Here is a 27,012-nt window from a genome sequence, read left to right on the forward strand (position 1 = left end):
GGGCTCAGAGAGCCCAATCTTCCCCACCCACCCGTACTCCCCACTCCTGACTCCCGGAGTCCTCAGATGCAAGAGACCAGAGGGGAACTCTCCATCCACCGGCCGGACGCCTCCTCCCCGTCGCCAGCCCCAACCCCCGGGCTGCTCCTGCCCTGGAAAGGCCTGGAGGAAGAGGCCAGGGAAAGAGCCTGCCCCTTCTCCCCCGTCCCTCCATCCACCCAGCACCAGCATCTGGAGACCCCATGGCCTGGGCTCGCTGGGGCTGCTGCCCCTGGCTTGTCCTCTTCTGTGGTATGTGCATCCTGGTCCCACCCTCCCACACTGGGAGGGCAGGTCCAGCTGGAGAGCAGCTCTGGCCTCTCCCCTCTGGGCTCGAAAGGGTTGGAGTAAGGGCGGGGGCCCAGGTTTTCTCTTTCTCTCCTGGTCCTCCTCTCTGTCTTGCGAAAGAAGAACCCCGGGGTCAGTCCTTGGGGCCTTCCAGACTCACATCAAGTCTGGTTTGGCACCTTTCCATTCCTGCCTGTTAAAGAAAAGATGATTCTGGCACTTGTTAAGAGCAAGGCAGACTTTATTCAAAGCTATTGCAATAAGGGTATTGCAATAGGGGAGACAGATCGGGCTCAACCTTGAATACAGCCAAGATGGCTGAGGATTTAGAGCCAATGAACAGAGTGAGGGGGACAGTGGATGGAAAATTACTAAGAGGAGACATCAGGGGTGGGGGGGTTCTTGCTGAGCCAACTTTATAGGATTCTTGCTGGAGGCAGGCCAGGGTGAAGAGATATGAAGGGTGAAGGATGAGGAATTTGATCAGATAGCAAAGGGGATCAGATATTAAGGGTGGGGGCTCGTCTCTAAACGGGCTTAGCAAGATTCTTATTGAGAACTGGGTGATGCAGACCCAGCAAGGACAGGATGGACATAGACAAAGTCAAATCCAAGTAAAGTGGCTTGAAAGAGCCTAAAGTTCCATCTTGGTCACTCCTCTGGTGCTCTGTTTTCCTCTTTGGTCACAACTCGATGCCCAGCTCAATGCTCTCCAGGTGTACTCCATCCCCAGCCTTAGGGATGCCTCCCTTCCCTCCCCTTTCTGTCCACAAGACCCCGCTCGCTCAGTCAGCACCCAATTCCTGAGCACTGCCCCAAGTTCAGGCCCTGTGTCAGGAAACACAGAGAGAGAGCCTGCCCTTGGGAGCCACAGCCCCTGCCTCAGAGAACAACAATCTGGGTGTCCAGAGGGACCCAGGCTGGCTGAGTCTTCCTTCTTATATTGGCATCTCAGCGATACCATTTTGCCAACAATCTATTCCTACAGAAATGGGATCATTTTCTTAGACCAACAGCATGGGTCTCATCTCCCCCTTGAGTTTAGGAGACCAAGACAGCCGGGCAAGCGGTTGATGGAGTTAGATGCCAGCCGCCCTCCTATCTGTAGCTCAATCCACTCAGGAGATAAAAGTATAGTGTCTCCCTCTACCCAGGCCCCCATTACCCTCTGAGGACACCCCGTAAAGGCCAGGGCTGGAGGGAAGGGACTATCAGAGACCACTGGATTTTTGGGGCTGGAAAGCCCGAGACGGTAGGACTTAGCCCAGGATCTGGCACACAGTAGGTACTTAGGAAATGTTTGCCCAGTGAATACTGGGTGACTCTCCTTAAGTCACACCAAATTTGGGGCAAAGCCCAAATTGGAAACTAAGACTTCATATACTCTGTCCTTTCTGTGTCCCCACCCTTCTGTGGTTAACTTTTTGTTCTCAGATGGCCCAGGTTCAAATCCCTGCTTACCACTGACTCACTGCGGCAAAATTTGGACGAGTTACCAAACCTATCCGGGCTTCAGCTTCCTCCGCTGTAGAAAATAGACAGTAATACCCAGCTCACAGGCTGGTTGCAAGTATAGAGAAAGATACTACAGATAAATTACTGAGCTCAGCATCTGGCACATAGTAGAAGATCTTTAAATGCTAACCTACCTTTCCCCACCAGGCGACGATGTGAGACTGGGATTGACTGTTTTATGTATTTAAAATGGGCCTGGAATCAGAGCCAGAGATTTGGACTATAATAAATGGCACAAGCGGGCCTTGAACTTAAGTAAACCCAATATATATAAAATTAGATTTATAGAAGGGTAGAATGAAGGTGGGGTGATTATTTAGCGAGATCCTCTAGAGCATTTCAAAGAAAATTTGATTACAAAAATTTAATTTGCACACAACAGTTCAGTAAACCCTGAAAAGACCCAATTAGATTAGAAGGGAAAAATTGATTTAATGAGCACTAAAACCCCTGCAAAAGTGGCAATCACTTGTCGATGAAACAGGTTTCTTTGATTGTGACCCAGGGTGCCCTCCCATTCCACCCAAATTTCCCATGAAATGTGATTATTTTTATCCCCGAGTTGGACAGCACCGCTTGTTTCAAAGGACCGAGGCCAGGGGGGGATAGGGAGTGCGATTTGGGGGACCAAGTACCTGTGCTCTCTAGAAGCTAACTGGTCTCCAAGTGACCCTAATTCCCCACCTCTCCCCTCCGCCCGTTTCTAGCTTTGGGTGCCTGGGGCCGCCCTAAACCAGTGGACCTGAGAGGAGAGGATGTGAGAAACTGTTCCATCAGCCCTCCGGTAAGGCCCGGCCCCGGACTTGCCCCGCCCCGGACCTGCCCCCTAGCCCCCATCTCCTCCCCATCCCCCATCTCCTCCCCATCCCCCCACCGGCTCAGTTGCTAGCCTTTCCCTCCTCTCCCAGCCTTTCTCCTGACTTCCGGACTCTGGGGCCCCTGTTTCTGATTAACATCTCTCAGGGCGGGCCTCACGTTCTCAGGTGTCTGACACCCCCCGCATCGCTCCCTCCTGCCCACCCATCCCACAGCAGGTTATCTACTTCGGTCCCCGGCCTGGGCCGCTCCCCTAAATCGGGGAGGGTGGGAAGGAGGGTGGAGGCCCCTAGCCAGCCTTTGGCTGAGGCTAGGCAGAGGCAAGCAGGAGGGTGAGCGGAGAGAAAACAAAAGTTCTAAAGGAACGAACTGCGCAGAGGGAGGCCCACAAAGAGGACGGGGGAAGACAGAGAACTAGAAATGCCAACAGAAAGGACAAGAGGGGGGTCTGGGGTGTGACTGGGGAGAAGGTCTGACATATTGGAGGTGAGAGGTAAGCAGCTTCCTAGCTGGAGACCAGAAGATTCTTCCCACTACCAGAGTATGGCGAAGGAGCTTCCTCAGGCAGGGGCAAGACAGAGGTGAAAGCTGGTGGCCTGCTAGCAGTTCCTGAAGCCTCCGGGCCCATGGGGTTTCCAGTCTCAACTATGAGACCACTGGGGCAGGCTGGTGGGTAGGCCTCTACAGGAAAACAAACATGGATATGTCATTGAGCAGAAGGTAAAACAAAACAAAAACCCGTACTTTTCATTTTAAAGATAAAACAGCCTTTAAAGAAATGTCTGGCTTAGAGGGGATCTTTCTGGATAATGCTCCAAATTGCTGGGGGTACTCATTCACTCTCCTCTGCCATTTGAGTAGAAACTCGAAAAAGTCCCCAAGGTAAGGATTGCCAGATGAAATATAGGGTGCCCAATGACATCTGAATTTCAAATAATAAATATGTGTCTTAGTATAAGTATGCCCCAAATAGTGCATGGGTCATACTTATACTAAAACATTGTATGTGGCTTATCTGAAATTCAAATGTGACTGGATGGATATCCTGTATTTTGATTTGCTAAATTGGCAACTCCGCCTCCAAGGTATCCGGAGAAAGACGGTCCCTCCAGCCTGGCCCAGGGCCAGGGCTCAGTTTCATGCCGTTCTCACTCATGCCCCCATCCCAAACCCAGGTCCCGTTACGGTCACAAGGAGTTCCTCTCCAAGTTCATCAACACCTCCATCTCCGCTTAGCCCAGGCCCCTTAATCAAGACTAACCCATACCATCGGCTGCCACCCCATTCCTCTCCAGGCTGGCCCAGCCTAACCACTCCCAACACCTAAGGAGAGGGTGGCGGCGCCTCCTGACACTGGGCCCAGGCATCATCCTCTCTTAAGCAGTGTGTCTCTTGGTGTCTTCCTGTCACCTGTCAGTACCTTCCAGTTACTGCGGTCAATACCACGGCACGGCTCACAGCCCTCCGCCAGCAGATGCACATCAAGAATCTCTCCGCCTACATCATCCCTGAAACGGATGCCCACATGGTGAGGGACAGCTTCTCCCCCACCCGTGCCCTCCGCTATCCTGGGTCGACCGCCAGTGAGAACCAGCCACAAACCAGAGGCCGTTAAGGCTCAGAAGATGAAGGCAGAGAAAGGATTCAAAAGGCAAAGGGAAGGAAGTAGGGGGCTTAGACATGGGAGTTTTAGGGAAGCAGAGAGAATGTATTTCTTTGCATAGGAGAGAAGACACTGCTAGAGCTCCTTGACTTCAGGCAGTGAAACTATTAATAAGTTCAGAACCTATTTCGATCATTCTCAGATGGCAGATCCAGAATGAATGTTTAGGGTACTCTGGTCCTAGGAGGTTAGAGTATGGGCTAGGAATTGGACTGGAGGAACTCTAACCTTCCCATAACCCGATGGATGGAGCACTGGAATGATCCAGAGGCCTGGGCTACACAAGTTTGAGGTGTAGGTTGGGGGAGGGGAGCAGACAGGAAACAAGATTGTCTGAGTAAGAACTGCTTTTCCCAAAGCCACAACCCTATGCACCCAACCCATCCTTTCCCCCACCACTGGTCCCACCTCCAACCCATTCACCTTCCCAGCACTAGCTGTTCGGAAAAGAAGCCACTTTCAGTATCAATGAGATTGCTTGAATTTGTTTTTTTTTTACTTTGGGTAAGTGTCTCAACTTCTCTGAGCCTCAGTCTCCTCTTCTGCAAAATGGAAATATTGAGATCTGTCTTGAAGGATGATGACGATCAAAATACAATAATGTGTGAAGCCCCCTGCAGAAGTTCTTGATGTACTGGGGAAGGGCAGGACAGCTGGAGGGAAGAACCCAGAAGGACCAAAAGACATGATCCCAGACTGCACAGAATTTGCATTCTGGCCAGGGAGATGAGATTTCTTAGGCTGTTCTGCCCAGTGCTGGACTATGGGATTTAGACTCCGAGAAACACAGCTGTCCGAAGGAAGAGGAGATCCTGAGATCTGGAGGAGTGGCAGAGGACTTCCTGGAAGAGGTGCCCAGTGTGCCTGGGCTTGTAGAACTGGTAGAATCTGACCAGACAGAAAGAACTGGGAAGCGGTTGGGGGGTCTTCCATGGGGGGTAGGGGTCTAACTCCATGAAAAAGGCTAATGATGATGTTATTGATTTCCTAGAGTGAGTACATCGGCAATCGTGATAAGAGGCGTGCATGGATTACAGGCTTTACAGGGTCGGCAGGTGAGAGCCATTCAGCCCTTATTGCTTCTGTTGGTAGACCCACACGTGGTCCCAGAGGCTCTGATGTGGCCAGTTCTCAGAAGCCAGGACCCCAGGACCTAGTGTCAGAGGCTCCGCCTCCCCTCCACCACTCTGAAAAGGGTCGCCAGGGCACACATCATAGCTCACCAGGTACACATCTGCTTGAGGCAGGTGACTGTCCTGGCTTTGCTCCTGTGCTTGCTGCCCTGCTACAGCCAGGCCTAGCTTAGCACACCCTGGGCTCCCTTTCAAGAACAGCTGCTATGGCCACATCCAGCCACTAGGGGCCCACTGATTCCCTTCACATGTGTCTCACTCGGGGACAGTTTTACCTGGCCGGTCGTTTCTCTGGACAACACCTCCTGTAGCCAAATGAGACGCAAACACAGAGGCCCTTTATGGGGTCCCAGTTTCTGAAGGGACCTCCTACCCTGATCTTGGCCCCTCGAATGACATCCAAGCTTCCCTTGCTGATCCTTAAACATTCTTCCCCTGGGCTTCACACTCCCTTGCCAAGATCTCTGGGTTTGGCTCCTCTGCCTGTCTTCAGCTAAGCCCCTGGCTTAGTGTCCTTATCAGTCACTGGGTCTTGAGACTAGCTACCATACCGTCTTTCCTGAGAGCATCTACATGTAGCATTGAGTCTGTGGGACTGTGAGAAACAGAACCCACTCATCCCTCCTTAGGCGAGGCCCTCAACACCAAGCAGGTATGCCCAGGCTGGCTTCCCCTAATGCTTTCCTCACTGTCTCCTGCCTCATTTCCTTGCAACGGAGGAGAGAAGTTCTTTCCAGAGGCCCCTGTGACATACTCAGAGCCAGCACCATCCTGCCCAGCACCATCCTGCCCAGGCATTACCCAAGGCCACCGTCCCCACCTTCATCCTCACCTCCAAGGTTCTCTGCTCTGCCCCAGGAACGGCAGTGGTGACCATGGGGAAAGCAGGTCTCTGGACCGACAGTCGCTACTGGACCCAGGCTGAGCGGCAGATGGACTGCAACTGGGAGCTACATAAAGAAGGTAAAAGGGGTCGCATGTCCCCCAAACTCTGAAACCTGGACGAGGTTCAAGAAGGCACAGATAAGAAAATGCATGCAAAGCCATGATGGGCCTCTATGGGAGACTCTGGAAATCTGAAGCCGTCCCTAAGCTTTGAGGCTAACATGGAGGAAGACAGATATGGCAGGCCGGTCACAGACAGAAGTCTGACAGGAAAGCCTGGGTGCTGCCCTGGAGGTGACACTACATTCTTTCCTGTCTTCCTCTCAGTTGACATAACTTCCATCGTCACCTGGCTCCTCACTGAGGTTCCTGCCGGAGGCAGTGTGGGCTTCGACCCCTTTCTCTTCTCCATCGGTATGTTCGTCCCTCACTCCTGCATTTGTCCCCACCAAAAAGGGTGACTCAGCCGTTCTGGGATGTAAAGAAGCATTCCTTGGTAGAAGGAGGGACAGGATGACTCCAAAGATAGTGTCTGAAGTTGTAGTTGCAGAATATTTTGCAACAAAGATTTATTCATGGATTGCGAAATGAAAGTATATTTAAAAGAATGAATGCAGATTTTTTTTTTTTCAAAGTCACGAGTACAGAGACCCAACCTAGAAGACTTGAGGAGTCATCAAGTTCTAGCAGACAGTAGGCCAGGATGTTCTTGAACCCAGAGCCATCCTCTATGCTCTGGAGCTCTACCAGTTATGGCACTAGAATCATTTGGTAGCCCTCTTCTAGAAGGCAGCTTGGAAGGTCAAAGGAGTTCAGTGGGTTTCTGAGCAAAGGCGCATACTCCCCTCCTCCCAGAAATACAGCTCCCTCAGCTCTGGGACCCCAGCCAGCTGGCCAGACTGCCCCCCAAGGGCAAAGTCTTCATGTATGTGTATCTAAAGGCTCCCCCTTCAGAGCTGGCTTCTTTGTCAGCCTTTCCGATGTTGATGGTGTGAACATCACCGTTCCTTTGGGCAGGGGCACAGATGTGCTGTTAAAATGGATAGTACTGAGAAGGCCCCACTGCCACTGGCGCTTAGAAAGATAAACCTAGCCAGTAGGCTGTGGGCAGCGTTGGAGTGGGCCCCAGGCAATGGGGCTTTGAAAGCAGAAAGAGGGGGCTGGGAGGACATACCCCAGGAGGACCAGACTGATTGGACCTGCTCTGGGCCTCTGAGGCAGCAGGAGTGGAGTGGGAGGCAGAGCAGACAAGGACTAATTTTGCCTGAGTCACGGTTTTTCCTGAGGTGTAAACAGGCAGGGGACGAGTGACGGATTTCTGTCTCTGCAGGTTCCTGGGAGAGTTACGACCTGGCCCTCAAAAACTCTAACATAAAACTGGCGTCCACCACAGCCAACCTTGTGGACCTGGCATGGGGATCAGAGAAGCCTCTGTTTCCAAGCCAGCCCATTTATGCCCTGCAGGACGCATTCACAGGTGATTCTCTAAGCATGTTCTTCCCAGCTTGAAACAACACGGTCCCTACTGCTGCTCCTTTGGCCGAAAATGTTGTCCTGGGAATTACCAAAGCAAAGGTTCTCAAACTTTCTTGTGCACCCGAGTTGCCTGGGATGCTTATTGAAAAAGCAGACGTCTGGGCCCTCTCATCTCAAAGATCTCCGTCTGAATCAAAAGGTCCTCACACCATATATAGAAAATGCTGGAATAAATAGTGTGAAGATCTGAAGCAAGAAGGAACAGGAAAGGAGTAAGCAAGGGAGTCAGAGCAAGATATATATATATATAAAAAAAGAACCCTACCCCTTTGAAGAGAGAAAAAAACATGATATGAGCTGCTTGTCCAGTAGTGGATATTGGCTTGTATTGATTCATTCAAACCCTGCCTTCCAGCCCTCCTGGAGTAAGATGTCTAGGGGTTGGCTGACAAAGGAAGTATATAGCTAAGCTCAGGGACAATCCACGGCACAAATTACGGTTCAGGTTTTGGCCAGAGCAAAAGGAAAGTGAAGTGATCCCCCCAAATTCTAACATAGCTAATCTTCACTTTGACCTCATTGATACCATCTAAATATGTCCTAAAAGAACGGCATGCTCGATGATTCTGGTAAGTAGTTAACTAAAATCCTGACCAGGACCAGGCTACAGATGATGAATCACTGTCTTGGCCACCACCAACCCCTACCTCCCCAGGAATTCCAAAAGAGCACATGGATGTGGATTCCTAGGAATGTTGGGCAATCCGAGAGGTCCCTGTCTTCATGCAGGTCCGTGTACATTCCTTGTTTGAAAAGGAGTCAAGAAAGCAGGAGGGAAATTTCAAAATAGCAAAGATGATGACACAAGCTAAAATGGTGTCCCATTTTCTTTATCTGTTCTGATATAATTTGCAGAATCATTCTGTATCTCGAAAAAGTTTTTACAGAAATTTGCTAGCCAAGACTGTGTAATCGTTAAGTAAAACTCATCCCTTTCAGATAAAGAAGGGTGAAGTTATGTCAGGAAAGGGAGGGGATAAAAGGGGAAAGCCTTCCAAGGATAGACGGAGAATTCATACGGGATTTGTCACTGCCCACAAGTGACGGTAATCCTGAGTCTTCACAGACTGCTAGTCCTCAAGGAAAAGCCATCCAGAGCCGGAACTGGGCCCAGAAGCCCAAGCACAGAGTTCTTGCATCTATAAGCTTACAGAGGCAAGCGAGACTTTCTCTCTAGCAACTGATAGGCTTTAAAGGGGGCAAAGGGAAAAGAGAAGACTGTGAAAAGTTAATTCTTCAAAGATACCTGTATGCATCAGACAATTTAAATTTGCCTTCATTTGTTGTCACACATTCATGAAACTTGATAACATAATTCTAAACAAAGAAGCCAGAGAAGGCCTCATAGTGTATGATTCCATTTGTATGAAATATCCAGTACAGGTAAATCCATAGACATGGAAGGCTGGTGAATGGTTTCCAGGGGCTGAGTGAGAAGGGGAACGGGGAGTGACTGCTTATGGCTGCAGGGTTTCCTTTTGGGATGATAAAAATGTTCTGGAATTAGATAGGGGTGGTGGTTGCACAATCATGTGAATGTTCTTTTTTTTAAGATTTTATTTATTTATTTGACAGAGAGGGACACAGGAGAGAGGGAACACAGGGAGAAAGCAGGCTTCTTGCTGAGCAAGGAGCCAGATGTGGCTCCATCCTGGGACCCTGGGATCATGACCTAAGGCAAAGGCAGATACTTAACAATCGAGCCACCCAGGTGCCCCAATTATGTGAATGTTCTTAAAGCCACTGAATTGTGCTCTTTAAAATGGTTAAAATGATAAATTTTACTGTATGTATATTTTACCCAACAAAATAAGATAATCCTTAAAAAGTATCACCCAAAACTCTGGCTTTTGTTGAATACTTTTTACCCATTTGCATAAAGTTTTTTTTAAATGGCATTAAGTTACTTATGCCTAATCTCTGAGCCCAACTGGGACCTTAATGTTTACGACCTTCTGCCAGCAAATTATGAGCCCTGCCTAGGGGCAGACTCTTCATCTACATTGCAGAGAGTAGGAATAAAAGATGAGAACTAAAACCAGGGTACAAGCATCCTAGAAAGGACAGCTCTGGGACACAGAGTTTAAGGACAATGTTAGCAAGACAGTCCAGTGTCCATATAGAGTAAGAAGGTGGGTCATGTAGTCAAACAGACCTACCTGGAAACTCAACTCTACCCCCTTGCTAGCTATGAATCCCTAGACAAGTCACTCTTCCTCCTTGAAGTCTCTATAAAATCTGTAAAATGGGTCAAAGAGGGATTAAAACAATTTTCAGGGACTCATGGCTAAATGGGCACCAGGTCATTTCAGAAAAGAGCCTTGAACATGACCTAGTCTGATCCCTTCACCCTTCAACTAAGGCTGCTCTCTTGATCTCTTTCTGCATGCTTATTTATTGATCAGTAAGCTATATCAGGCTTACCATACACCAAGGCACCACTCTGTGTGCATTACAAATATTAATTCATCTGAGCCCCATAACCCTATTGATTAGATACTATCATGATAATCCATTCTCATTTTACAGGTATGCAGGATAAGACCCAGAGGGGTTAAGGAATTTGTCCAAGGTCACACGATTAGTAATGGCAGGGCCAGGATTTGAACGCAGACAGTTGGTCCAGGGTCCATGTCCTTAACAACTACACTAGCGAGAGTTTGTTTGGAGAAAGGTTTCTATTGCTTCGAAAGCCGTGGAAAATGATTGCCCTAAGGGAGCCCTCTCAGAAACAGTGTGCCAAAGGGAAAGTATGTCGCTTATGCTTTCTCTGGGCACCCTTGCTTCTAGGGAGCACCTGGCAGGAGAAGGTAGCTGACATCCGCAGCCAGATGCAGAAGCATCGCAAAGGCCCAACTGCAGTCCTTCTGTCGGCACTCGATGAGACGGCCTGTGAGTATGGACTTGTGGACACGGGGCGAGCACCTGGGCCCCCCCAACCCCCATGCCCATGCCTCCTGGGCCCTGCAGCACTGGATTCCTCCACCAATCACCTTATAACCATGGGTTCCGTGAAGTCCATGGCCATGGCCTTTGGGAACTGAGAAAGCTAGGGGGCAGGAGATCATGGCGGCTGAATAAGAAAACCGGGAGGTCCAGAGCAAGCTGGAGCCAGCCTATGGGCCATCAGAGGAATGGGCTGACCACAGCGGCAAAGGCTGTCTCAGGAAGGGAAAGGGCCCAGCTAACACCTGCCATCGGCCCGGCCACCAGCCTGGGGCATTCACACTCCCCGCTTTAGCACCACGTGCTGCCTGATTCTGTCCCAGCACTGGGCTTCAGATTGGCTGGGAACACCCCAAAACTACGCTGACTGCTGGCTGGGCATCTTCGTTTTACTGGGAGGAAGGGGACATAGCTCTCATCAGTGCCTGAAAGACCCCCCCCCAAGAAAACCCCTGAAAAACATTCAGAGGCAGATGTGCAGGCATATGGCTGGGACTCTTTGGTTGGGCAGAGCAAACGGTGGGGCAAAGGTGAGATATGGACTTGCCTCAGGCCGATCAGCCTCAAAAAGTCCCCATCAATTCTCTTCCCCAGGGCTCTTCAACCTTCGAGGCAGTGACATCCCTTATAACCCCTTCTTCTATTCCTACACACTGCTCACAGACTCCTCTATCAGGTACAGCTTACTCTCTGGGACTTCCCCCAACTTCTGCGCCGCGCCCACCCCACCACTTACCCTGCCCTAATATGCAGCCTTCCCGGGATCCTGCTGCCTGCTCCCAAGAGGGCCCACTAGGAAGCCTCCAGTCAGCTTTTCCTGACCCTCAACCTCTGTTCCCACCTACTGCAAATCTGGTCTGCTTGGCTCCTTGGTGGGGCTCCTCTGACCTCTAGAAATGAAGAGATCCTTGTCTTTGTGTTGTCCTGAGAGACCCTCAGGACCCTCCTGACCTTCCCTTCTGACCCAGGTTATTTGTAAACAAGGATTGCCTTGACTCTGAGACCCGGAAGTACCTGAACTCTAGCTGCACGGGCTCCATGTGTGTGCAGCTCGAGGATTACAGCCAGGTCCGTGGCACCGTCCAGACCTATGCCTCCGGAGACGTGAAGATCTGGATCGGGACCAGCTACACGACATACGGGCTCTATGAAGTGATACCTGTGGTAGGTTTGCCAGACCCCCGCCTGGGCCAGGCATCACCCCCAGCTCAGCCCTGATAAGTCTCGACCTAAAGTTAGGCCACAGCCCCTCAGCCCTTCAGACAGTTGGTCAGTTCCCTTCTAGGCCTCCCTGTGAAGAGATAGAAAAAGAGGAAGCGGGTGTCCATCTGCAGAGAGCCCGGAGGTTGTCAAGCAGACCAGAGGGAGCACAGCCTGGTAGGGCAGAGGCTCTGAGGTAGCCAAACCTGAGTCTGAGTCCTGGTTCTACCTTGAACTGACCGTGTAATGACCTTGGACAAGTGACTTAGCCAGTCTGGACCTCTGTTTCCTCACCTGCAAAATGGCAGTAAGAGTCCCGACCTCAGAGGAGTTGCTCTGAAGAGATTAGAGGCGATAGTACATGTGAGGCCCTGTGCCTGGCACACAGCAAGCACTCCATAAATGCTACCTGTGATGATATGATAGTGCGGGGAAACCCACGTTGTTAGACAGCCCACGGAGCAGCAGGGGCTAAGCTCTGATCCATCCCAGAGAATCCCAGATTCGGGGGCAGGGAGGGAGGTAAGATTCAGCTGGACATGGAAGACAGGGGGAGACCTAGGCAGCCAGAAAACCCTGGACGGAAAGGCCATTGTCGCTATAGGGAATGGCAAGTCTCGGTTTAGCTGGGACTTCCTGCCAATCCTTTCCAAATCCCACTTTGCCCTGGCGACGCTCTCTGACCTCTTCCTCTCTGTCCATGACAGGAAAAACTTATAGAAGACACCTACTCCCCAGTGATGGTGACCAAGGCGGTGAAAAACAACAAGGAGCAGGCCCTCCTCAGGGCCAGCCACGTAAGTCACGAGAAAGCAGCCTAGCCTGTTGGGAACTCCTGGTCTGATGAGTTAGAAAGGAGAGCCTGCCAAGGAACCCGAAGAAGTTCAGTGGAAACAGTGAAGTGAACCCCAGACTCCTGGGCACCCACTTGAGCTTCGTCCTCTTATCCCCAGCCTGGTACCATGGTCTAGAGCCTGAGCCCCAGAGCTAGAGTGTCTGAATTCAAATCTCAGCTCCTCTACCCGCCTCCAAGCTGGGTGACTTTGGGCCAGTTGCTTCATCTCTCTGGGCCTCCGTTACTTTAGATACGTGAAATGCATATCGTAACAGGAATCTACAGCATAGGGTTGTGGTGAGGATTAAATAGATAAATAAACATGTGTTATATAATATATGATAGCTATAAAATTACAAGTAATATTTAATTAATATTTAATTGTAATATATAATCACATATACATGTGTCTTATACAATTACATAGAAATAAGTAGATACATATAAATAGAAATATGCACTTAGATAAATATATAATGAGTTTATAAATATATAATTACATATATAAACAGAATTACATAATTATATAAATACAATTATATTGAATTTATATATATATATATATATATATATATATATATATATATATATTGCTTTGATCACTGTCTGGCACATTCCACGTGTTTGCTGTCCTGATTTCCCCACCCTTGCAAGAGGATGGCTTGCTTTTTTGGATATTCCTGTCCAGACGAGAAGAAATCGCCTCATTTTACCAAACTTTTTCTTATAGAAAAGTCTAAACATATACAAAAGTAGAAGAACTAGCCTAACGATTACCCCGCACCCTCCCGCAGCTTCAGCACTAGGCAGCTTGTGGCCCTTTGGTCTGAAAGGCCACGGTCCTTGCCTGCATGCCCATCCTCTGCCCAGGGATGGTTTTAAAGCAAATCCCAGCTATCATCCGGTTTCTCCTGTGAAAACTTTAGTATCTCTAAAAGATAGCACTTCAGTCAGTATCTCTGAAAGATAAGAACTCTTTTCAAAACATAATCACACGATGATCATATATAAACTTGGACAAGAATCCCTTAATATCATCAAACAGTCAGGGAAGCCCTCGAGTGCGGGGAGCTCAGCTCCGGGGGCAGCTGTCTGATCTCCCTGGTCCCAGAGTCGGGGCTGCGAGCTCAGCCGGCCCCCTGCTCTGCTCGCCCGCTCCAGGTGCGGGACGCCGTGGCTGTGATCCGCTACTTGGTGTGGCTGGAGAAGAACGTGCCCAAAGGCACGGTGGATGAGTTCTCAGGGGCCCAGTGGCTAGACCAGTTCCGCAGGTGAAGAACCGCCGCCCGCCTTTGGAACGGGCTATCTTTAAGTCTGGGGGTGGGGGCAGGGAGGGAGACTTGGCCTCTTTACTTCAGCAGGAAGGAAGGCCCTCCTCCTACTGGGGGGCCTCTGTGGAACAAGGAGTAACAGGTCCGTGGGTAGTAGGAGACTCGGCAGGGCATCTTCCATGACAGTCCCCGGCCCCCTGCTGAAAGCAGGCCAACTTGAAGGGCCACAACCCATCAGTGCCCCCTAGTGTCTGCTTCAGGCACAGACCCTCTCTCCCCTGCAGGGAGGGCGGTGGGGAGGCTGGGTCAGGCCAGGTGGGGCTCCTGGAACAGCTTGAAAATACCAAGTTGGGAGCGACCTTCCCTGAGAGCACGTCTGACTCAGGCCGTAAGCAGGCTTGAGGTGCAGGCTGCTGCCCTGGGCCTGGGGAAGCTTTCAGACACAAGGAGCTAGGATTCTTTACTCTTGCTTTACCACACACTTGCTGTGGGACCATGGGCCTTGGTTTTCCCATCTGTAAAATGGAGGTGGAGGGGAGTAATTAGTGTCTACAGTCCCTCCTTCTCTGACCTGGAAGGCTCTGTAGCTGACAGACTGAAGCCTGGGAAGATGGCGCCCGGAGGTGGGGCTGGGAGGGCCCAGTGGAGTCTGGCTGAGGTAGAGGCAGCCGTGACCTTCATTTGCCCTGGTTAGATATCCTGGGCCCTGCCTAGCTTCTGAGTCGTCTGTTGACCATTTCTGCCATGTGATTTCCAGAGAGGAAGCGTTCTCCTCTGGACCCAGTTTCGAAACCATCTCTGCCAGTGGCCTGAACGCCGCCTTAGCCCACTACAGGTACTTCAGGAGAAGAAATTTTCTAGGGCCCCAGGGCGTGGAGATCCTGATGTATGTGGTGGGGGTAGGGGGTGGGGGGCGGTGGTGGCTCTGGGACCCAAGTCCACATTAAGGTTTGAGGACTTTAGTACTGTGGGGGCTACGGGTGGGCAGTGGACCTCAGTCAGGGGTCTGGAGTCTTCTTGAAATGAAAAGGCCCAAGCAGTTTTCTGCCACGAAAGGCTGAGACTTTGTGAGCACACAGGGCTGAGGGATCTGGAAGGGAGGGAGGGCTGCTTTTGGATGCTTTTCCTTGGCTTCCTGTGAGTTATTTATATTAGCTAATTCTTGAAGCTCACGATCGAATACACAGGGAGAAAAGCCTATTTACTCAGCCTGGGCCGATGAAGGTGGGCCCACAGGTGAGCTAACCAGATGTTTGGCTCCGTAGAAAACAAACACCTACAGGCCTGCCTGATGGAATTTGGGGGCCCAAGCTGATCAGAAGGCCTCAGCCCGGCGCAGGCTCAGCAAGAGCAGATCAAAGGCCCTCCAAGGGCCAGTCTGTCCTACTCCAGAATTCCCTCCCCTGGAACCTCCCAAGCCTGCAGCTGCCTTGGCCTTCTCCCCACTAGAGAGTAGCAGGAGAGGAGCTCCTTGGCCTTACCGACTCCTGCTTTCCAGCCTCACCCTCAAGGACCTCCCCCCCTTCCTGTGTCTTGGCTTCTCGGAGCCCTCAGCTCTCAGAGGTCATAGAAAGTTAGAGGGGGCACGGGACTGAGCGTCTGCGTCCAGGCCCAGCTCCTTCCCAGCTTTACCACACAGCTTCCCACAAGCCACCGAGCCTCTGCTGGCCTGCATCTCCCTATGCAGGAGGAGATGGTGGCCCTGGATGCTCTCTGAGGCTCTCCAGGCTCCCGCCTTCCAGGCTCCTATCTCTCTCCCTTCCTGGAAGCCTTGCTCGGTGAGGTACAAGATCAACAGGAGTGCACTGATGACATTCATGGCATCAGCCGACTACTTGCCCAGGGCTCTTGGGGATATAAGGGGTGAGGGGGTCCCCTGCTTCCATTCAGGACCCCCACCCTGCCCAGTGCAGGCTTAGGCCGTGCCCTTCTCAGTGGCTCTCCCCTTCCTAGTCCAACCAAGGAGCAGCACCGGAAGCTGTCTTCAGATGAGATGTACTTGCTGGATTCTGGGGGGCAATACTGGTAAGTATCCCCCACCCTGCCCCGGCCGACTACCTCAGCTCAGACATCCAGGGCTTCCCAAGAGCAGACCACAGCTCTCCCCTTCCTGGGTGTGAATCCTCTGTCTGAGAAAGGAGAGCCCTGGATGGAATGAGCCTGAGCATCCTGCCCATTTGCACACCTGGGGACCCCTGCTCGGTGGAAAACACACAAAAACCTCAAGAGTGGGGCTGCCTGTGCAGCACCTCAGTGAGAATCAGGGATCATCTCTCCTTGCTCAAGTGAAACGTTCCTGAAGCTCACATATCATGACACAGTCTGAGCAGCCCTGCCTGGCCGCACAGACACCGTGCCCATGGTCTCATCTACTTGTGTGTACCCAAGACATGGTCCCCACGCCACCAGCAGCACAAGTTCCCCCCACACTGCAGACGAGGTACCCATGTCAGGTTGGAGTAGGGGGCAAGATCAGGCCTCCGAGAGCAGCAGGCAGGTAAGAAAAGCAGTCTCGGGGGATGCCTGGAGCCCAGTTGGAACTGGGCACACCTGTCAGCACGGGTATGTGTCTGTGAGTAGATATGCGTGAGTGTGTGCGTGGCCATGTTGCGTTCTGTAGGAGGGCCCTGTCCCCTGCTCCAAGACTCCACGATCCGTGTGTCTGTCTACCTGTGTGCTCTCATTGGCATTCCTATATAACCACGAAGTGCCTGGTACCCCTTTAGCCGTGCTACCCTTGTACAGTGCACAGTCTGAACACCTAGTCAGGACAGATGTGCAGAATAGGCTGACCCAATTTTTCCAAATGTGTGACCCATCATTCACACAGAAGTTGAGATGAGCCAGTAGGTTTTTCCTCCTTTCTCATCTAGGAAGCAAGTGGATTGTGGAAAGCTTGGGTGGGGCTGGTTGGGGGGAGCAAGGGGTGTGCTGAACTGATGGAGGAGCAAGGAGTTTCAAACCGTTTCCCATTCTCTGTCCCGTGGAAATGATGAACGTGCTAATGACAATGGCTCTTCGCTTGTTCCAAGCGCAGCTCTGGAAGCTAACACGAGAGCTTAGCCTAGCAGACTTTGCTCGTCCCCACTTTGGCGTTGTGTGTACTGTGTACTTGAGACAGCCAGTGTGTAAAGAGGAAGTGGATTTGTAGGGCGTTGCTGGACTGGGGCACGCTCTGAGCAGGGTGAGGCCAGGGAAATGGTCACCTCACTTCCTCTTCTCTCCTTCTTGAAGAAGTCAGCCACGCCCTGTGACCTGCTCCCAGGGAGGAATCCCCAGGGCCCTGGGACCATTTCTCCCCTCCCCCTCCCTGGTGGTGGCCACAGGGGCCATCTGGGGGCACAGCTGCCGCTGGTGGTTGGGAGTCAGTCATTTTGGCTCCTGGCTTCAGTTCCCTGGAACTCTGAGCAAGTCCTTGGGTCAGATCCATGTTTACAAGGAGAGGACTGTGCAGAGTCAGCATTTGCTCCAGGCCTGGCTTCAATGAGGCTCAGAAAGGGAGATAGCTCATGGCCTCAATTGGGGAATGAGGGTAATGGGAAATGAGGATAGTGTGGCCTCTTCTGCTACCTCTCCAAGGGAGCTGCAAAAGTGTTCTAGAAATGGGAAATAGCTATGTGAATGTGTAAGAGTGCGACGATCTCTCTGAACCTCAGTTTCTCCACTGGTAAAAATGGGATATTTCCCCTCTCCGGCCTCCCTGAGAGCCTGGAAGAAACTCTGCTTTGAAAGCCAAGCTGACCCAAGAAATTCATGTTTATAAAACAGCCAAAATAGGCGATATGGGGGTGAGGGTATGTATGTGGGGCATCAGGATTGTCACACAACCTAGCGATTTTGAACTCAACAGCTTGGCAGAATCCCTTTATGCACAGATGCTGAAAATGGGAAAAAATAGCATCTGTGTTCTTCCTTTACTCCTAAGCCACCTCAGCCCCACCCCATTCCTGCTGCTCAAACCCGAGTGGAAAGCACACGGGAAGCACACAGCCACGATCCCTACTCCCAGGTACTCAGCAGAACTGTATATGTTGATTTTCCTTGTCCACAGGGATGGAACCACAGACATCACCAGAACAATCCACTGGGGTACCCCCTCTGCTTTCCAAAAGGTAAGCATTGGACCCAGAATTCCCCTACCCACCTTTACCCAAGAGACATCCAAGCAATCACTCCAGCAAGAGCCCTTCATTTTACAGAGGCTAAAACTGAGGCCCAGAGAAGTTAAGCAGTTTGCCCAGGGTCACACAGCAAGGTAGAACTAGAAAACTGAATGCTCCTGGCTATTTCCCCAAAGATATTTCAGCTTCCAACAGGACCTCAGCTGAAGCTCTTCATCATCCCTTTTCAGGAAATCAGTGAACAAATATTTACTTGGTGCTGTCTGTGTCCCTAAACCTGTGTGCGGCAGGAAGGAAGGAAAAAAGCATTCTAGGCAGAGAGAAATAGCACAGGCAGTCTCAGAGGTGAGGTAGAAAGGAGCTGGAGGTTTCCAGAAAGGAGCGAGGGCTGGTCCACCTGGAGCAGAAGCGAGGACTTCCCCTGCATGCACTGAGCGCCTCTGAATGGGTGGGAAGCGGCGGGGTTGGGGGTGGGGGTTGCATTGATGCATTCGGCAAGCAGACCATGACTCAGGCATGGTGCTGGAAAGAGAGAAAAAATCAAAAGCTGGCCAGGCCTCTAGGAGCTCACAGTTTCATGGGTTGAGTCCACAGGCTGTCCTGCACAAGATGACAAGCCTGTGTGTGTGTGTGTGTATGATGAAAGGAACCTACCACATTGTCACAAGGAATAAAGAGGTTTCTGTCAGCCTGTCTCCCTCCCTTTATCCACAAGGTGACCAGCCCACCCAAGCAAAGCTGACCTCCCAGATTATGGGGCCCCAACCCGAACCCAAGGCCTTAAGAAAACTGAAGGATGAGCATAACAGTAATAAGGGCATTGACTTCTACTTGAACATTTACTGTTTGAAGCACCTTATGTGTGGGAGTCTACCTACTCCTCCCAACAGCCTTCTGAGCTAGTGCTCTGATCATTCCAATACAAAGGATGAAACTGAGGCACCGAGTGGTTAAAGTTGCTTGCCCAAGGTCTCAGAGTTTGTGAGTGGCCAGCTTGGGATTCTAGCTCAGGGAGCTTGCCTCCCGACTCCCTACTGTCAGGCCTCAGCCCGCCACCGTGTATAAATGTCCTTTGTGGGCCAGCCAAAGAGAACCACATGGACCAAGCTCCAGGTTTCAACAGGTCCCCTCAGCTGCCCCTGACCATTTTCCAGAACCTGAGTGACCACACGTGAGCACACACCTTCCCCCCAACTAAGCCCCCCTGCAGGCCTGGACCCACACACCTGTGTGGGCCCAGGCTGAGCACCTGAAAACTATCAAGACCCTCCTCTTACTCAGCATGTTACCTCTTCCTCTCCCCATCAGGAGGCATATACCCGCGTGTTGATTGGAAATATCGATCTGTCCAGACTCGTCTTTCCTGCTAGTACATCAGGTGGGTTTTGGAAAGCAGGCTGGGCCCAGAGACTCAGGCCCTGATTTCACTGGACCCAGATGGCCACCCTGGGAAGCTAGTGGGGCACGGATTATATCCTCATCCCATCCATTGTATAGATTGTATAGATCCCACCCAGAGAGTGAAAGCAACTTGTCCAAGGTCACACAGAAGGTTACTGGGGGAGGAAGCCTTGAACCCAGGCCTCCTGCCTCCTAATTCAATACTATATGTCCATTGGGAGGGTGAGGTCTCTGTGGGTTATAGCAGTCATAGGTACGATGTGAAACGTGCTGGGGAAAGTGCGTGCTAGCTAAGCTTCCTCTCAAGAGCAACTCTCCACGGGTACCATCTTGGGAGTTGGCCCCGGGACAAGAAAGCAGCATGGGGTGAATCAGAGCGTCCGGGGTCCAGCCCATTGATTGGAGCCATCTCTCTTCCAGGGCGAGTGATGGAGGTCTTTGCCCGAAGAGCCTTGTGGGATGTTGGGCTCAATTATGGTCACGGGACAGGCCATGGCATTGGCAACTTCCTGTGCGTGCACGAGTGTAAGTGTCTATTTTACACTTCCCTGGGGTCCCCCGTCTTATGAAGGAGTTAGAGCATTTCACAGGTATGGAAACGACTAAGACCCACAGGGATGCAGTGACCCACCCAGGGTTACCCAGCTGGTGGGAGGTGATGCTCCACAAGGTAAGTGAGAAATGGTAGGAACTGGCCCTTCCTGCTGCCTGCTTGGCATTGGGGAAGGGTTCAGAGAGAAGAGTGGCAGGTCAAGGCCTAGCAGCTGGCTGGCATCAATGTCAGAGTAATGAAAAGCAGAGCCAGTCTGGTCTCCATACCAGCCCTAGGTAGACAGTGATGTGGTGGACAAGTGCTGCTAGAGAACCCCCAGCAGTCCCCAGTTATCTGCTCCTCCCTAGAGCCTGCTAGTTTCCAAGCTGGTGAGTATGGGAGAGTTGACATCATGCCTACATCTCCTTTTCCAGGGCCAGTGGGATTCCAGTCTGGCAACCTCCCCATGGCCAAGGGCATGTTCACGTCCATCGGTATGGCTCTTGGGCTCTTCCACCCCGCTTCCTACCCTAAGACCAGCGTATGACTGCAGTTGAGGGAGCTCCAGCCTTCAGAGAGCATGCCAGGCACAGGCCCTCTGGGCTCTAGCACTCCCAGCCCCAAGTGCATTGTCCCATCCTAATCCTAAATCCCTTCAGCTCAAACCTTCCTTTTGTGCTTGGGAGTTGGTTCCTGGTTGTACATCCAAACTCTGGAGTCTCCAGTCAAATGCTGGGGTAACAGGACAGTAGCACGCCAGGAGATAGGAGTGCCTCCAGGATCCAAGTGAGCTCTTAGGTCTTCCCTGCTGGGCCATAAGGCCTGGCCTCCCCTATGGTCAGCGGTGGGTCTGCCTGAGCCTGGAGCAGCCAGGCAGCTGGGCCTCCAGCCACTCCTCGATTGGTACAGGAAACACGGACTTGGGTCCTTCTCCTGCTTAATACCACCAGCATCTCTGTGTTTCCTAGAGCCTGGTTACTATCAGGATGGAGAATTTGGGATACGTCTTGAAGATGTGGCCCTCGTGGTAGAAGCAAAGACCAAGGTAAAGTGCTGCTGGGACGGGTTAGAGCTGCAGACAGCATGGCAGGAACTTTGGGCTCCATGGCGTATAAGGAAGGACATTTAATAGGTGGACATGAATTGATCTGGAGTTTTCCTGTGCTCCAGAAACATTCCATAATAGCTCAGAATTTCTCAGGCCTGTTTGCACATTAGAATATCAGCATCACCAGAAGAGCCTTTTGGTTTTAATGCTGATGCCCAGGGGCACCTGGGTGGCTCAGTGGGTTAAGCCTCTGCCTTTGGCTCGGGTCATGATCCCAGGGTCCTAGGATCGAGTCCCACATCAGGCTCTCTGCTTGGAGGGGAGCCGGCTTCTCCCTCTCTGCCTGCGTCTCTGCCTACTTGTGATCTCTGTCTGTCAAATAAATAAATAAAATATTTAAAACAAACTAACAAAAAGATCACCTGTAGTTTTAAAAAATGCTGATGCCCAGGTCCCACTCTAGACCAAATGAATCAGTATCCCTGTCCTAAATTATTGGACTTCGATGCCTATAATAATCACCAGGGGAGCTTGTTAGATACGAAGATTCCCTATAATAGCAACCGACAGGATAAAATACCTACATATAAACATAAAAAGACTTATACAGAGAAAATCTCTACTGAGGGCCATAAAAAAGATTTAAGTAAATGGTGCTCTCTGGAAAGAAGCCTCAATATTATGGAGATGTCATTTTTCCCAAAATCAATTTATAAATTCAGGACCACCTCAATTTCAGTGTTAGCGGGATGCTTTTGTAACTTCACAAAATGATAGTACTGTTTGTTTGTAGAATTAACATGCATGGGGGCACCTGGGTGGCTCAGTGGGTTAAAGCCTCTGCCTTAGGCTCAGGTCATGATCCCAGGGTCTTGGGATCGAGCCCTGCATCGGGCTCTCTGCTCAGTGGGGAGCCTGCTTCCTCCTCGCTCTCTCTCTCTGCCTGCCTCTCTGCCTACTTGTGATCTGCCAAGTAAATAAATAAAAATCTTTTAAAAAATAAAAAAAATTAACATGCAAAAATAACTAGGTAGCCAGGAAATTTCTGGAAAAGAAGAGCAATAAGGTAAACCGGCCTTTCAGATATTAACACATACAATGAAGTTACTGTAATGAAAACAGTATGGCACCACAGATGGGAGAGACAGATGTCACAGTGGAACAAAACAACTAATCCAGAAATATACCCTCTAATTTCCTTTTTTTCTTGGGGTTTGGGGTGGAACAGAAGGAGAGAGAGAGAATCTTAAGCAGGTACCACACTGGGGGTAGAGCCTGACATGGGGCTCAATCTCACAACCCTGAGATCACGACCTGAGCCCAAATCAAGACTCGGATGCTTTACTAGCTGAGCCACCCAGGTGCCCTTCTAAGTTCTGTAAACAAAATGGGAACTTAATTTATAATAAAACTGGGGTTTCGAAACAGTAAAGACAAGAGAGATTTAATAAATGGGCAGGGGGAAATGGCTAGTCATTTGGGGGGCTATTTAAGTGAAGAACCTTACTGTTACCCCAAAATAAAATTCTGAATGGATCAAGATTTAAAGGTTAAACCATAAAAGATCTGGAAGAAATCTATATAAATTCATTTATAATCGGAGGGTGGAAATGGGCCTTTCTATGCAAGATACCCAAAAGCCGGGAAGAAAAAGATAGATAAATTAAATGTAAAACTGTCTATATGGAGGGCCGCCTGGGTGGCTCAGTCGGCTGGGTGTCTGCCTTCAGCTCAGGTCATGATCCCGGGGTCCCGGGATTGAGCCCCACAGCAGGCTCCCTGCTCAGTGGGGGGTCTGCCTCTCCCTCTGCCCCTCCCCCCTGCTCATGCTTTCTTTCCCTCTCTCTCTCTCTCTCTCTCTCTCTCTCACTCAAATAAGTAAAATCTTTAAAAAGAAAAACCCTGTATGTACAGAAACAATATCATAAACAAAGTCAAAATATGTATGACAAATAGAGTAGGTACCACAGGGAAAGCATGCGTTTCCTTCTTTTGCCATGAGCTTTTTACAAATCATTAAGACAAAAATCAGGAAAAGAGGCAAGGGACATGAAGAGGCAACTCTCTATGATAAACACAAATGATCCATAAGCAGGCAAAGATGCTCGACTTTACTCTTAAAGGAACACAAATCAAAATAACAATAGATTACCATGTTTCACCTATCTGATTGGCAAACAGTGAGTGATTTCAATGATATCCAGATTGACTCACAGTGACTCTATGAGGAAATGGGCCCTCTCACACACTGCTGGAGGAAGCACAAATTGATACAATCTTTCTAGAGGACAGTTTGACAATATCAATAAAAATATCTATTTAAAATGCCTTGGGGCGCCTGGGTGGCTCAGTTAGTTAAGCATCTGCCTTCCGATCAGGTCATGATCCCGGCGTCTTGGGGATGAAGCCACAAGCCCCACATCTGGGTTCCCTGCTCAGTGGGAGGTCTGCTTCTCCTTCTCTCTCTGCCCCTCCCCCTGCTCCTTCTCTCTCTCTCTCTCACTCACACACACACACACACACACACACACACACACACACACACTCTCAAATAAATAAATAAAAGCTTTTTAAAAATAAAATAAAATAACATAAAATAAAATGCCTATACCTTTTGTCTCGGCAATCCCTCTCCCAGATATGTGTCTTCTGGATCTAATCCCACAAGGTCACCAAGATGTTTTGTACATTGATGTGGGTTGTAGCATCGATAGTCATAGTAAAAAAAGAAGTGGAAACAGCCTAAGTATCCGCCACTGGTTAAGTATATCGTCATGCATACTGTGGACCCTTACATAGCCCTTAGAAAAGAGGGAGATAGATATCCTCGTGTTAATATGCAGCGCTTGCCTACATTTACCATCCACAGGGTGTTGAGAAGGTGCAGAAAAGCATGTGGTAGGATCCATTTTGTGTGGACTAAAATAATTAATTAATGGATTAATTACTGTATATGTCTTAAATGTTTTCAGGAAGGGAACTGGGCAGGGAGGAGACTTTCCATTTTTATTGTGTATCTTATGGTAGCTTGAATTTTCTAAGCACATCCATGCAAGGGATCTCTGGGAAATGGGAATTATGGACTATTTTGTCTTTTTTATGCCTATTTCTATAGGTAGGTCAATCAAGAGATGCAAAGAGATTTAGATAGAGATAGAAATATATAAAGATATATATTAGATAGATAGATATAAAAACCTAATAACTTACCTTAAAATTATTTAAATGTGAGTTCCCAGCCCTGTGCAAGAAGTTCTCACTCCAGTGGTCTGGGGGTGGACCTGGGAATCTACATATTAAACAAGGCCCCCGCGGTGTCATAGAGCACACACTTTGAGAAATAGAGATCTCGGGCACCTGGGTGGCTCAGTGAGTTAAAACCTCTGCCTTCAGCTCGGGTCATGGTCTCAGGGTCCCGGGATCAGGCCCCGCATCAGGCTCTCTGCTCAGCAGGGAGCCTGCTTCTCCCTCTCTCTGCCTGCCTCTCTGCCTACTTGTGATCTCTGTCTGTCAAATAAATAAATAAAATCTTTTTTTAAAAAGAGAGAAATACAGATCTGATAAGCACCAAAGATGAGGTGCTGAGTGCAGACTGGGTGTGGGGGCTGGACATGGGGGCTGTAGGACGTCCAGCCTACCTTGAGTCTCGGGCTTGACGGGGGCCCATTCCCTGCACCCATGGCTTCTGTGTGGGGCCCCTCAGCCAAGCCCCTCCTACTCACTCATTCTCCTGCTTTCCTCCCTTCCTCTGACATTCCAGTACCCAGGGTCCTACCTGACCTTTGAAGTGGTGTCCTTGGTACCCTATGACCGGAACCTCATTGACGTCAGCCTGTTGTCTCCCGAACACGTAAGTGACCCTCAGCACTGTCCGTCTTTCAGCCCATGAACCATGACTGCCTTCTTCCTAACCCTGGGCCTCTCTCACCTCTGCTTTCCCTACCCCAAGACCCTCTGCCACTTCCCCTCCCCTGGGACAGTCCACACTGTTGGCTTGTAGGCACACACTGGGGGATCCCCAGAGAATCCAAAGCTTCTAGAACTCTCTGGTCAGCCCAACCTGCCCAACCCTAGGTAGTGAATTCCTGGGGAGTCTGAGACTGAGTCTCTGGACTCTGCCACCTGAAATCCTAATATAAGCCTCAGTCTCTTCTTCTATAAAATGGGGATAATAATGTTTGCCCAACGTTCATTCCACTCCCATCCCCCACCCTCCCCAAGAAAGTCACCGTGACACTAAATGGTCACTGTAGCAAACTGCCTCTGAAAAGCCCCCAGAGAATGTCTGTGGCCTGATGGTGGCTGGGCGCCAGGGTAGGCAGCCGGAATACCGTCGAGTGGACTGGCTGGCACAAAGACCTCCTCTCGTGGCACTTGGCCTGCGGAGGCCCTCAGCCCTCCTTCCCTTTGCAGCTCCAGTACCTGAACCGCTACTACCAGACCATCCGCGAGAAGGTGGGCCCAGCGCTGCAGCAGCGCTTGCTGCTAGAGGAGTTCGAGTGGCTGCAGCGGCACACAGAGCCCCTGTCCGCCAGGGCCCCGTGTACTGCCTCCTTGGCCTCTCTGCTGGCAGTCTCCTCTCTTTCCATCCTCAGCTGGAGCGTCTAGACGCGCAGACTCCCTGGCCAACGCTCTAGCTCATCGCCCCTCACCCTGCACCACCCGCGCTCCCAGAGCCCCCGCCAGCCCATTGCCCGGAAACCACTGCCCTCAGCTTTCTTCTCCAGGACTAAACCCCAGCGACCCAGGGCTTCTTGGCCCTGGCATGTCCCCGGTGGGCCTGTCCACCTCACCCTAGGCTCCCAACCCCTAGCCCTGGGATAGGAGAGTCCGCTGGCACCTTTCCTCTTGTGAGCCCAGTAGGCCTAACCTATAACCGCCACCCCCGCAAAAACCAGTGTAAGGCAGTACCCTATCCCCAGGGTCTCCATGCCACCCCCCCAGAGCCCCACCCTATAGCCCCCTGCTGGATATACTCGGAGATCTTTCCACCCCCACTGGCTCCTGACTTGGTCTTTCCACACCCTTGAAGCTGCTTCTGACCATCCCCAACCCGCCCCTGGCCCTATAGCGCCCTTCCGGCCTAGGGTCCCTGCTGAACCTGTGAAGGGAGAGGAAGGGAAGGAGGCTGAGTCTTCTGCAACCAGGGAGGCCAGCCAGAAAGGGGCACGTCCGTACACCAGCCTGCCCCCAACGTGAGATTGTCACTTCTAAACCCTGGGTGGATTCCATGCCAAGGCACAAGACAGGGAGTTCAGCCATAGGAACTGGGCCGTGGGGTAGGAGGGAATGTGGGGTGCATTTTGGAGTATGACCCTACCCAAAGTTGGGAACAGCCTCAGCAGCAGTGCCCAATCAGTCTCCCAGACTCCCCAGCACGTGTGTGGCCATTTTAACCTTCCAAAATGCAGCTACGATGACAATGCCAACAAATCCTCCAGCATCCTCAGATGGTCTTTAACTTGTGTGGGCCGGCTCAACTTGTGGGACTCTGCTTTTCCCATTTTACAGATAGGAAAACTGACTTCCGGACACGGGGGACCTCTCCAAGGATACAGTGTTTGGTTGGGACATGGAGGAGTCAGAATGGGCCCGCAGTCCAGCTATTTTGCCCTTTGGCACCGTGTAAAATCCCTTAGCATACCTCCCAGCCCCTTCCAAGTTCACTGAGCCTGCTGCTGGGGGCAGGGCGGAGGGGAGGGAGGGAGTTTTCTTTGGTCAGCCCTGCCGTTAGCCACCTGGGCTCACATCCTGCTAGATACTTAAAACAGCATGGCAACGAA

The 27,012-nt window shown here is 50.8% G+C and overlaps 1 protein-coding gene across 1 annotated transcript; it reads left to right on the forward strand.

Moving 5' to 3' along the window:
- XPNPEP2 (X-prolyl aminopeptidase 2) lies at nucleotides 1-27,012 on the forward strand. Its single transcript, XM_032330342.1, has 21 exons — nucleotides 1-291; nucleotides 2,550-2,626; nucleotides 4,076-4,186; nucleotides 5,313-5,376; nucleotides 6,313-6,417; nucleotides 6,667-6,753; nucleotides 7,670-7,816; nucleotides 10,666-10,767; nucleotides 11,416-11,497; nucleotides 11,790-11,985; nucleotides 12,729-12,818; nucleotides 14,018-14,127; nucleotides 14,885-14,962; nucleotides 16,081-16,152; nucleotides 18,179-18,239; nucleotides 19,557-19,626; nucleotides 20,070-20,174; nucleotides 20,616-20,675; nucleotides 21,150-21,226; nucleotides 24,990-25,079; nucleotides 25,643-27,012. The coding sequence occupies exons 1-21, from the start codon at nucleotides 243-245 to the stop codon at nucleotides 25,835-25,837; spliced, it is 2,028 nt and encodes a 675-aa protein (XP_032186233.1). The 5' UTR covers nucleotides 1-242; the 3' UTR covers nucleotides 25,838-27,012.

The sequence above is a fragment of the Mustela erminea genome, chromosome X, assembly GCF_009829155.1.
Source record: "Mustela erminea isolate mMusErm1 chromosome X, mMusErm1.Pri, whole genome shotgun sequence".
Taxonomy (NCBI): domain Eukaryota; kingdom Metazoa; phylum Chordata; class Mammalia; order Carnivora; family Mustelidae; genus Mustela; species Mustela erminea.

What these genes read in the sequence shown, in the direction of transcription:
- XPNPEP2 (XM_032330342.1), top strand. Translation starts at nt 243, where the DNA reads ATGGCCTGGGCTCGCTGGGGCTGCTGCCCCTGGCTTGTCCTCTTCTGT. An exon ending in CCTGCAGGACGCATTCACAG is followed by an intron (nt 7,817 to 10,665) that starts GTGATTCTCTAA and finishes CCTTGCTTCTAG; the next exon opens with GGAGCACCTGGCAGGAGAAG. An exon ending in CCCTCCTCAGGGCCAGCCAC is followed by an intron (nt 12,819 to 14,017) that starts GTAAGTCACGAG and finishes CGCCCGCTCCAG; the next exon opens with GTGCGGGACGCCGTGGCTGT.